The sequence below is a fragment of the Anomalospiza imberbis genome, chromosome 8, assembly GCF_031753505.1.
Source record: "Anomalospiza imberbis isolate Cuckoo-Finch-1a 21T00152 chromosome 8, ASM3175350v1, whole genome shotgun sequence".
NCBI lineage: Eukaryota > Metazoa > Chordata > Aves > Passeriformes > Viduidae > Anomalospiza > Anomalospiza imberbis.
Genome location: NC_089688.1, coordinates 6,418,369 through 6,430,813, shown reverse-complemented (window position 1 = coordinate 6,430,813; position 12,445 = coordinate 6,418,369). Strand labels below are relative to the sequence as shown.

Sequence of the window (12,445 nt, the reverse complement as noted above, 5' to 3'; positions counted from 1 at the left end):
AGAAACACAAAGTTCAGCAGCCACTAGTTTTTCTCTGGCATGGGTACAATATTCAATTTAAATTAGAAATATGGATCAGCTGTCTCCTTTCAGTCATACAAAGTTTTTAATCAACAGTGCACTTGCCACTGAATTATTTATTAATGAGTATACACACAGCTATGATAGAGAAAAGGTTACTTCAGGCCCCTTTTAGGTTTTCAGAGTGGCTGTTCCTAGGGATTCAGATGAAGGCTGACCAGCCCCCGCCCCAACAATCACCTCAGTTCAAGATTCTCCTTAACCCTTTCCTAGAATCTTAAAAGTCTGAGTATTTTTTGGGAAACATTGGCAGTTGGTTTGATTCTACTGGGTTCAGTTGTTGGCAGTAGCCTTTGGACTCAAAATTATTTCACCAAGAATCAAATTGAATGAAATATACTTAATACTGTATGTATGTTTACACTGCAGTTACCTTAAAAATACCCAAAACTTCAGCTAAAAGGTGCAAATAAAATCTGGCAATAAAGATTTGGTCTGTCAGAACCAGTAAAGACAACAGACACAGTCCTGATACACAACTGAAGGAGAGCCAGAGTTTGGTTAGTGATTAAATTTTGCCTAAATGTAGTCCTGTAGGTAGGTGTAGCCTTGTTTCAGCTTTCTTTGAGTTTTGGTCTTGGTCGTGTCTCCAGAACAATGCCAAATTACTGACATAGAGAGAAACAAATTTAACACAACAACACAAACCAAACAACCCCAGAGGTCAGGGTGGTGTATGGATTTATTTTAACAACTTTAGTGGTATTCTAACCTGTAATTTTTCTTTAAATATGGGATTGAAAAAGGTTTTCTTTCTGAAATGAGGGTTGAATCCCCATAGATATACCAAAATATCCAATTCTCATCTAGTGAAAAGTGACCTAGACAGCATTTCTAAAAACATGATCATCTAGGTAAGTTTTGAATTGGCTCAGTTACTCTCTTTGAACAGAAATATAAAGTGGAGCACTTCATTCATTACTTAATGGAAAACCCAGAATCCTTCCTGGTTTTAGGTAAATTAACAACAACAGAATGGATATTACAATCCACAGACATTATCCTCAATGCTAAAGAGAAGGTTTACTCTTTCTGTTTTTACAGCACAGAAAACATCAGTGTTCTGAGCTGGATTAGCACAAAACTAAAAAAGGCAAGAGAGAGGCAAATACATTTCTCTGTGTGAAAATATCAATTTGCATTACAATACCCCTCTCAGGAAAAAAAAAATTCTCTGACACTTGAGAAAATCTTATGTATTCCAAAAACCTTTAAAGCAAATTTCAGCTGTTGCAGAAGATACTGCATTGGACAAGGCCACAAATTGTTACCTGCTAGAGCAATCAGGTGAGGAAGGCAAAACCTATTTGCCAATGCAATTAACTCAAGGGTGTCCAGTTCCTGACTGGAGGACAGTTGCTTGGTATACAAGTAATCTAAAACTGCTTGCATGGAGGTCTTGTTTATGTTGGGCAGAGCTACCTGAAAAAGAAGAGAATTTATAATTATTAAGGGATTTTCATGTAGCAGCTATATTTCACTTCTTTCACTTTGCTTGACTGTCTCTTTTTCTCTTGAAGGCATTTCAGAAATGCAGGGAAAACATTTTTCAAAGCAGAAATTTCCCATTCAAGTTCAAGACACTGCCAACAGGTAAGCATTGCTCCAGAGTCAGATCCTTTGCCAGGTTATATCCAAGCTGGAATTGGATCTACATCAAACAGTGACTCTGTTCAATGCTCTCTAGCCTGCAAATTGACAGCTACACATAACAGTTACTGAGCACTTGCCATGCCAAACCTCCCTTGGTGGACTCCTTGAGGAATGCAATCTATCTGATCCTGGCAAGGGGTAGTCTGTGGATTCTGAGAATAACAGAAAACAAAAGATAACAGTGAAACCACTCCTCTCAGTCTTTTGGTAAATAACCAAATTGTCCAGGTAAACAAGGTTGAGAAGGAACTGAGAACTGAAAAAATGAGGGGAAAAAAAAATTTAAGCCCCTTTACCCCACATATGTAATGAGTGTAACCAGCAAGGGTTGAAGCTACCAAGACTAAGATAAAAACTGTCTAATTTCTCATGCTAAAGCATAAACCTTTCATGCACATCAGCCACTCTGGGAAGCAGCTCAGTTCTCCAAGTGAGAGCAGCTAGCTGTGAAACTTATTCGTAATTGATATATTTTTGTTAATGCAGAGAACTGTAAATTTAATGAATGAGTTTACAAAATTTGCCCCAAATACAGAAAAGGAAGTATGTAAAAATAGATGGTTTTTATTATTTGTATAATAAAACTCCACTCCATTCTTATCTACCTATACTTTCAAACTTCCAAAAGCATTACTGAATGCTTTAAACTCTACAAAATGTAAGCTAAACATTTTAAATTGGAAAGATAAGCTAAGACTGTGAAGCTAATAATTAAAAATAGGCTGGTAGAAAATAACTGCATATTCTTCACTGCCAAATGCTGCATGCTAGAATCAAATGACGTATTTTTATTGAACCACTTGTTGAGTGTGCCTCTGGGAAAGGAATTATGTTTACAGCTGTATTAGAAGAAGCCAGAAAAATCTAAATAGAAAAATATCAGGATATTAAACAAAAATCTTGAACACTTCATATGAGCATAACTATATGGAAAGCAAGAAGAAAAACAAACAAACACAACTGGGTATGGCACAAGAAAAAATGTTAGCAGAGTGTTTAGAATTTGAAAAACAGACCATGAAGGCACATGAAAATACAGGGCTTCTGCAAAATCTAATTCAATGCATTGAGATCTTTTAAACTGTATTGCATACCTGCATTACTCCAGAGGACAAGATGATGCATTGCAGAATCTATGCTAAGTTTCTACTAAAGTTAGTAAACTTCTCCTAAAGTTAGCTCAGTTTCTACTTTTAAAACAGCTTTCTTTTCTATTTTAATGCTCATATGTCTTTAACCCTTTTTTATGTTTAATTTCTTTATCAATGTCCCTGCCCCAAGTATTCTTTGTAGTGATTTTGATTATATAAATATATATTCACAAAATCTAAAAAAATATTTTAAAGAAATTCACAAATTCATACTTAATTTCCTTCCCTATGTTTAATATTTTACAGGATTTTGGGTTTAAACACACACTCCAGTGCTGGAGGAAGACTTGTGCATTGGAGAAAGAATGTTGTCTTCCTGGGCAACCTTATTTAATGCCTTAAGAAGAAAAGCATCCCAGGTTTGCAAGGAAGAATAAATCCCTGATTCTAGGGATTGTTGCAACCTTTCAAATAAATGATGCTTCCATCATCCTAAATCCATCAGACATTGTAAACAAAAGAGACAAAAATAGACAAATACCTCACTGTTGGAGCTTTCAATAAATGATCCTCCAAACATAGCAGACATCCACTCACAGCTGCAGATCAGCAGTGGCTTGTGGGCCTTGATGCTTCCATCGTCCAATTTAAATGTCACATCTGCCATGGGAACAAAGGCACAGGAGTGCTGCAAGTCTGTGTTTAAGGTGTAACCTTGTCTCAAGAATGTGTTTCACTTGTATGCTGTTAACTGAGAATATCCTGCATTTCCCATGACCTCCCCCTCAAAAATAACTCTTGCATTTTAAATAGTTAATGAAAAGCTTTAATTGTAAAGGGGGATATTGAGTGTTCAACATTTCTGAGAATTGTTTGCTTATTTAAAAGCTGTGAGTAGATTTTGAGAAATGAAACTACAGAATCCCAGGTGGGAACAGTTGGCCTGAGTAACACTACAATTTTGGGGTTATCCCGCCTCTCAGAATAATGTAAGATGTCACATTGTTTGAAGTCTGTGAAGTGACAGTCACATAGATGTGAATAAAAAAATAGTTCTCTTCCTGCTTAAGCATGTATTTACTTACCAGAAAATGTCCCTTTGCAAAGGCACTCTTTTATCCGATTAGCTTTTCTGACATGAAATGCTTTAGTAATCTCTTGATTCATGAAGGCTTCTTTATTCATAATATTCTCCACCATCATTCGCAAGTCAAATACTTCCAAGATTTCAGCAATCTGAGCCAATCTGGTGAGGTCTTTTTCATTTTCATCCAGTTGGCCTGTGTATAAAAACTGCAAAACAGTTTTAAAAGGTGCGGCCTGCACAGAGGAATCCATTTTTACCACTGTTACAGGACACGTCCGCTTTGAGACAGGATTCACTTGCATTTCCTTGTGCACACTAACAAACCCCTTACCCCAGGATGACAGAGATCTTGCTGCAGAGTTTGTTTCACCAGATTCAGGTTCTAGCATGTTTAAAGACTCACTGCTTTCTGGTGGGGGAATTTTAACATCAGGAGATTTCAAGGATGCCTCATCACTGTCACTGTTTGTCCCAAGGTGACATGTCAGAACATCCTTATTTGTATTTTCTTTATTACACTGTGTTTCATCCAAGTATGGACTTTCCTCACATTCCATTAAGAAAAGGTCATAAAACTTCGAAGAGGAGGTAGCTAGGTAAATCTTGTGAGCAAAAATGCAGTCCTGCTCCTGAAGAACAAACATGACATCTGCACATAGCGGGCTGTCCAATAAATAACCAGCTTCATTCATGCTCGGCGTGGGACACTCAGGAATTTTGATAACTGGAGGAGGGGCTTTTGGAGGTAGGAATGGAGCCTGAAGCAAAGGTTTTTGGACCTTCTTCAAATGAGATTTCCAGAACTGCAGGTGTCTTCTGGAGATCAGGGCAGCTCTAATTGCATTGTCAAACACATCTTTAATTCCAAACTGGTCAAATACACTGGTTTCATAGTAAGGTATCCCGAGTTCCTTGGCAACCTCTCTGCCTCTCTCTGGTGGTAAAATGTCTCCCCTTTTTATTGGCCTAGGGTAAACAAAAAATGAACCTTGTCACACAAAGTTACGCTAGAAAGCATGGAATTTTACCAAATATTCAGCACTAAATCTGAGATAACTATCATTCAAATGAAACAAAATATAAAACTAAGCGCACAGAGCCCTTTGGAAATCTAGAATCATGACTCCACAGAGTTTTAGAGTATACTTCTAATTTAATTTAAGTTTGGTGGTGTCTTTGCAATGTTACTAAACATATGTAGAAATCATTTAGGCAAAATGGAGCTGCCTCTAACTTAAAGTGAAATTTACAGTAAAAAAAATTGATAGGATACTTGAGAACTTTCATTATTTAAAAAACCTCCTACCACCCCTTACTACTCAGATATTCTGTCACAACCATCATTTAAACACAAATGAAAATTCTCACGACATAAAAAATGCCAGAAATACAGCTAAATATGAAATGGAAATATTTCTTAAGCTCATGCTTTTTAAAGAAAATCATAGTAGCCTACAACAAAAGAGTAACAACACACACTGCAAGAGATAGGCTTGTTTTGGCTGCAGAAGTATTATGTGGGAACGCATGAATTTCCAGAGCAGCTCTAGTACATGATGCAGGGTAAACAAACCAGTAAAAAGTCTGGGCTAGGATCCATTTTCCCAGCAAAAAAAAATCATCTCCCCAGAAGTCACGGCCCAAGAGTGTGTTCTCTGAGCCCACCATATTGGGCAGACACGAGCTGGCACAGATGGAACACGCCCCAGACAACAGCTTGCTGAGTGCCAGCTAATAAATAACCAGTTCAGGTGGCAGGAGTCTGTGCCAGACAGAGTTCTGACTCAAACTTCCTAATGGTGAAATCAGGGAGCAGGATTAGGGCAGAAGAGGAGTTTTGAAAAATGATAATTCCCTTTTTTTAAAGAGTTAACCAAAAAGTCCACCCCACCCTCACAACAAAGAAATGTTTAATAAACAAACAGACCTATAAAAATCATATTGCTAAGTCAAGAGTTTGACTGCAATGCAATACAAAGTTTTCTAAGGGCTCACAAAATATTAATTCAATCTTTTTGCGGAAATTTGTTACAATACAGTCATTAATTACACAATCATGGATATTATTTCCGTGAATCTGGTCTCATTGAAATTCCCATAAAAGGAATAAATTAGAAGCAAGCCAGTTATTGTGGGATTGTTGTGGCCAAATATGTGGTTGTATTTTGTATCTGGGAGAAACAAAGCTTCTCTAGAACAACCCCCAAACTCTCTTAATCTCAGAACTTTTAGAAGTTTAATTTGCAACCATTTCATTTTCTGCTATGATCTAGGATTACTTTTAGCAAAAAAAAATTGAGAATTAAGATAATTCGAGTAGAATCTGACAGTTTAAAACAGTTCCTGACAATAGTGAGAGAGTAGGACATGACATACATGTTCATGGAGTAAAATACATAAGAAAACATTCAATAATCATTACCATCTCTATCCTACTGTAGTGTTCTGCCACCCAAGCACGTTTAGATATCCAATGTGCAAAAATTTGGTGGGAAACTTAATAACTGTGTGTGTTAAAGACCTAACCAACTCAGACAACACAATTAAAAAAGAAGAAAGCACATATACTCTCATTGTACAAAAAAAAAAGGAAACTAGGCTCTCCAGTTTCTCTTTCACAAGTGTTGTACCTGACTACCAAGGTGATTTTTTTTAAAATTCTCATTTTTGTTTAAACTTTACCTTGCCAGAGGCCGTCTGGCCCTGTTAACAGCCTCGAGATCTGCATAGCGGAGATCCAGCTGGCAGCCCACCAGAATGACAGGTGTGCGAGGACAGAAGTGCTTGATTTCTTGATACCACATTGTTTTCACATGATTTAGGGAATTAGGATTAGCAATTGAAAAGCACAGAACAACAACATCGGACCTAGAAAGGTAACAAGAAAATACCTGATGAAAACCCCACAAATGATTTTTGCTGCAGTTTCAGCTATTTCCATAACTACTCCTCTCTGCTCTTTGACAAACGCGCTGACACCCAGATGTCAGAATACATGTTGTTCGTGCAGAGGTGTGAGAGAAGCTACACATTTGACCACAAAAGCATGGGAGCACAAAAGCCACATACCCAGGAAGCACTGCCCCTTCATGCTGAGATGATCCCAGCACACGTGAGCGGAGCACTGAGAAGAGAGGTAGGGCTTTCCATTCTCTACTTTTACACAGCAGTTACTCACTGGCTGCCACTGCTCCAGAAACAACTCTGCTGACTGGACACCTAAATTGCAGTTCAAAGATCATTGGTGCTGAGGAATTAGAGAGGAGCTGCGCAAAACTTCAGAACAGCCACCCAGGCAGACACAGATCACTTGTGAACTTGTCATGGAGTTTGAAGTACTGAGGTGGTTGCCTTCGCAATGTGCTTTGCACAGCAATTCTCCAACATCTTTAATAAATAACCTGTTAGAAGGGCAAACTACTGCAGAATGACCACTTCTACAATATCAGCAAAAATAAACATTACAGTGAAAATAAGATCAGTAAACTGTAGACTAGGACAGTGGCTTAAATTAGAGTAAGCATGGCAATATTTGCACGCTTTTAAAGGTTTATAAGAAAACAGAAACTAAATAAACTTGCTTCACTAAATAAACTTGCTATATAAATTCTAAGTATGAGGATTAAGGTTGACAGCTCATCCACTGAATTACAGCTTACTCTTGTCAGAGCTGGCACCCAAAGGCAGAGAAATGATTGAATACTTGTCTCTGGGCATACCTAAGTAGAGGAAATTTCATTATTTATAAACAAGCAGTTCTCAAGCTCTTGGGTCTCTTACGGGAAAATAAAAAAGAAAAGAAGAAAAAAAAAAGTTGAATTTAAACTCTTGAGAAAAATTGAGAAGAAGGGACATTTTGAGGAGGCAACTTATTGCTACAGAATTGTCAGCAGGATAAACTCAGCAATACCATCTCTATCTCAGTTTTATTATTCTTTATTTTAGCACCAATGTGTTGTATCTGCAGTTTGTGTCATGTACAGAGCATCAGCAGCAGTGAATCTTAACATTCACCTTTTAAATAATGAAATACCTCCTCAGTAGTGCTGCTTTCTACATTTCACTGAGGGCATAGATATATCCAGCTATTTCTAAAGATAGCTGCACACAATACGGAGACTGCTGTGAGCATCAATTTAATGCAAGAGAAATGCTTCTGCTCCAAATTTCTGTCTTATATAAACTGCAACACATCTGTCATATCTAGGAACAAGGCCTTTTCAAACTGGAAAGTTCTCCAGGTAAATAGTGAAGGGCTAAGCAGCCAACACAATGGTCTGCTGCATAGCTGAGGCAAACATGCTTTAAACTCAAAATTGCTCTAGTCAAGGTTAAGTAGGAGTAAAACCGAAACCCCAGCAGACATTTGCTCAGCTCCCAGAAAAAGAAATCCATGTACAGCTAATGTACAAAAACCTCTGTTTTACATGTATTCCAATATGGTCAATTGTTGTTTAAGTCAAGGCCATCACGATTGCTGGAGTGGCAAGCGTTGGCTGCCTGGCTGCTCCTAACTACAGCTAAGCATCTTACAGAGACAGCCTGTCAGCATCCTTCAGAAATGAATACCTAAGCCCAGTAACTGCAGTCACGAGGACACAGCCCTCCTGACGTTATAAGCCACAAGACACAAATCACATCTCCCAGAAAACCAAAAGGAAACAGCTCCAGCAGGCATCCACAGGCAGGACACACCAGGTCCCCCAGGTGGCCGGTGCTGGGCTGGACACAGTCTGTGCTCCAGAGGGAGCCAGGGGTGAGCCGTGTCCCTGGGCAGGGCATGGCCAGAGCACTCAGCAGGCTGGCCCCAGCACAGCCCTGCATGTCTTACAGCCCCTGCCAAGGGAGTATCATGTTTTTGCCACCATGGTTCTCGAGCAGCTCCTCGCCTCTGACCTTTGCTGGGCAACCGTAAAATGGAGATGAGCAAAGCTGGGTTCGTCCAAAACTCACTGCAGTGCACTAACAGAACATTGTGGCCTTACTGCCTTCCACATGAAAAGAATAACAGAGTAAAGAGGTAAAAAAAAGTGATTTGCAAATTATTTATCCTGTGTTAAAACCTGGATTTCCCCACAAAGCAAAGATTCCTGAGAGTTCTGCACTGGGCAGAGAGAAATTAATGGTTCTGTGCCACGAACAGGACGGATGGGAAATCTCTGGGTAGTGGCAGAGTTCACACACTGAACCAGCACCACAGCTGGCTCTGCTAGCTCACAAAATACAGCCACTCTATCGTAACAAATTAAGTTTTTCACAATGTGCACTCAGTACCAACTGGAGACAGAAATGCATGAGGAAGATTAACCAGCTATGTAGAACTGCAAGCATTTGAGGAAATGTCCTTTGGAAACTTTAATTAAAGTACCTACGATTCCTACTGATGTCAAAGGCACACTTACAACTTGCTAACACTGCAGTATAAAGTTTGGTTCAACATTTGCTCATAAAAAGCAGACCCTATATCAGGTTAAAATAATGCATGAATATTTCCTAAACATTAAAAATTTACCAATGCTATTTTAATATTCTCGGGGAATGTAAAAGGGTTTGATTTTTTTAAATTGCCTATTTTACTGCCATTTTTGTGCAGTTACGTTTTGTGTTGGTTACCTAGAGAACAAGAAAGAAGAAAACAGAAGTAAATCTGATTTGTCCTTTCTCTCTGCAGCAACATATTCACAAATACAGGCTGCACTTATTCTCAAAACAGAATTTCATAGCCATTTCCCAGTAAAATTCAGGAATAATTCAAGAAACGTTTTTATAAACCTGAGTACCAAGAAGAGCTTTATAGAATCATTGAGCAGTTTGGGTTGGAATAGACCTTAAAGACCAACATTTTCCATCCCCCTGCCATGGAAAACCAGGAAACCCAGACTGGGATCCTGAAACCCTTAAAGCGGAGAACAGCTCAAGAAATCCACCTAGTACCTATTCACAAATAAATAATTCACTAAGATCAAGATTTTGACAGAAGGTAGCTTCCCACACTTATCATTTCCAACAGATTTTGTTGTTGCCTTTCAGCCTTTCAATGCAGAGCCCAAATGCCCCCTTTCCACCCAGCCCTGACTTAGGAAAGCAAGGCAAAATATGAAATTATGTAACACCACAAATAACAACTGCCAAATACTTTTTTAATCCTTAAGGAAGGCTTAAAGCATTGGAGGGATCCTTCTATTATAGATAAATTAGGTATACATCAAGTTGAGCCTCAGGCTCACCAACAGCACCATTTGGCACACACCTTTCTAAAGAAGGAAGGATTCCTAACAGAAATTCCATAGTAACCTCTTTCTACTCACAGTATGGAACCACGGTGGGATGCAGAGGAGAGAAGTAGATCTGCACTAATGTCAGTGGCCTAAGTATATAAAAGCATTTACTTCCCCATCAGCTGAATGAAAAAGCCTCAAATGTTCATGTAGATAACAAAAGAAGAAAAAAACCACTGCATGCACACAGCATATCAGAATAAATTTACTGGAGAAAGCTGTCTCTGTGACCCTCTCTGATTATTACAGTCTTGAGCCTAAGTCAAACTCAAAAGAGAAAAAAAATCATAACAAATATATGTATATGTTATAAAAATGTTTTTTCACAGTTCTTCATGATCATATGATGAAGAACCTGAATAGGTATAAAACACTGTAAAGCAGAAGGGGAGGCTCATAAATTTGGGTAGCTGAAGATGATTTGAAGATACTGCCAATCGCATTTTTGTGGCGGAGAACGTAACAAGAGGAAGCAGCAGAGCTGAGAGACACCTGAAAGTAACTGGATTCCCCATCAGCTGAGCCTCTGCTAGTGAAGCAAGAGACAGTCCTGTGTCCTCTGCTCTAGAGAGACATCTCTGAGGATCACTTTCAACCCAGGCCAGTAATGGCTTGAGAGGCACAGGGAATGTGTGAGCTTTCATTCACAAGGCAATTCTGAAACCTCAGACCTTCTCTGAAGAAAGGAGGGGAGCTGCTGGCTCAGCCTGAGTTTAGGCACCAGCTGCTCCATGACACAGGGCACTGATCTAACTAAAGGCAGACCAAGTAACTCTGTGAAGCCACAAACCTCACCCTAATCCCACTGAATTTGATGAATACAAATACATTTTTACATCAAAGCTACCTTGGTTTTGTTCTTACAGCAACAGCATCATCATTGTCCCTTGAGGAAAAAAAAATCAGAAGAAGGTTGGTGGAAGTCTTCAGATATCAGTGATAAAGCCCTATTCTCATGGACTTCTTTCAGCAGCATTCCAAAGGTATATTTTTAGGGATCCAATTACATTGGAGTAATTGGCAAAGGGAATTGTAATCATTCAGAAGAAGTTGAATGCATGTGTTCCTCTGCATACATACAATACCCACAAGGTTTACAAAATCCATTCACAATGGAGGAAATACTCTAAACATATTTTAAGAGGCTCTGTCAGCAGTCTAACAGCAAGACTTATTCACATTTGTAAGTCATGAGGAAAAAGCTGTTTTCTGTCCATGCTGTATGAACAGATTTTGTTTGGTCTACAGCTCATATTTAAGTTGCAAGTAAATAAGTCATCCTGGCTGAATTAGCTAACAATCCCCATTCATGGTATTGAGAATGAATATTTGATTGAATTAACTCTTTGCAGGTTTGTGCTCATGTTTACACATACTAGAGCTGCATGTTAAAAAAACCCAGGATATGGAGGCTATTTATCAAATTAGCCAAACATGTTCACCTGGGGGAGGGAAAAAAAAAAAGACAAGGATGCAAAAAGTAAGAAAAATAACTACAAGCCAGCTTCTAGAATTAGCTTGAACATGATGATTTGTTGACACTCTCATTCAAAACCAGATTGGACAGGAGGATGGAAGATAGTGAATCCTGACAAGTTGAAATGTAAATTAAGATGTTTTGTCTTTACACTTGCTTCCCAGAGAAACTGCTACGGAATAACAACTCGGGCTTTAAATAAAGTTCACACCTCATCTGCAGGCTTAGAGAATACAATAGCACCAAGGGTAGATTGTTATTAAACAAAGAGGTGCCTGGGAGCTGGAAATCAATACATTAAATCATAACCAAGACATTATCATTTTACAGCATTTTGGGATGATTGTGCACCAAATGAAACCCTATGGGAGATTATTAATAAATGGCTATTTGGCATCACATACTGCCTAAGCTGAACTGAACAGGATATTTCCAAAACTAAAGCACACACTTTAGTCTAAAGGGGGGAAAATGTCATTCTGTAAACTGCAGCAAATATTTCCACAAGTCTCTGCAGCCACATCCCCCTCACTCCCTTAAGCTGTCAGGAACTGTTTCCCAAAGCTCCCAGAGGAGTGTGATTATTAAACTAAACACCACAGAGCAGAATGCAAGCTGATCTCACTCTCCATACTCCCATTAAGGGATGGCAGAGAAACATTAACTATTCCATCCCCGGTGGCATTTATACGTTCCTCTCGTTCTGTCACACAAAAATAGTGGAAAACAGATTCCTTTCCCCCTCCTTTCATGTTTCTATCTGTGAAAAATAAAGTTA

General features: G+C 38.8%; 1 protein-coding gene across 2 annotated transcripts in view; it reads right to left on the bottom strand.

Annotated features, from left to right (window-relative positions):
- The window catches only part of RHOBTB1 (Rho related BTB domain containing 1), a 49,532-nt gene that overhangs the window by 4,299 nt on the left and 32,788 nt on the right, over positions 1-12,445 (bottom strand). For both annotated transcript variants that reach the window (XM_068197108.1, XM_068197109.1), the window contains 4 exons: positions 6,595-6,780; positions 3,911-4,878; positions 3,367-3,485; positions 1,353-1,503 (listed from right to left, as the gene is read on the bottom strand). In XM_068197108.1, coding sequence (XP_068053209.1) covers positions 1,353-1,503; positions 3,367-3,485; positions 3,911-4,878; positions 6,595-6,780 — 1,424 coding nt within the window. The remainder of the gene's footprint in view (positions 1-1,352; positions 1,504-3,366; positions 3,486-3,910; positions 4,879-6,594; positions 6,781-12,445) is intronic.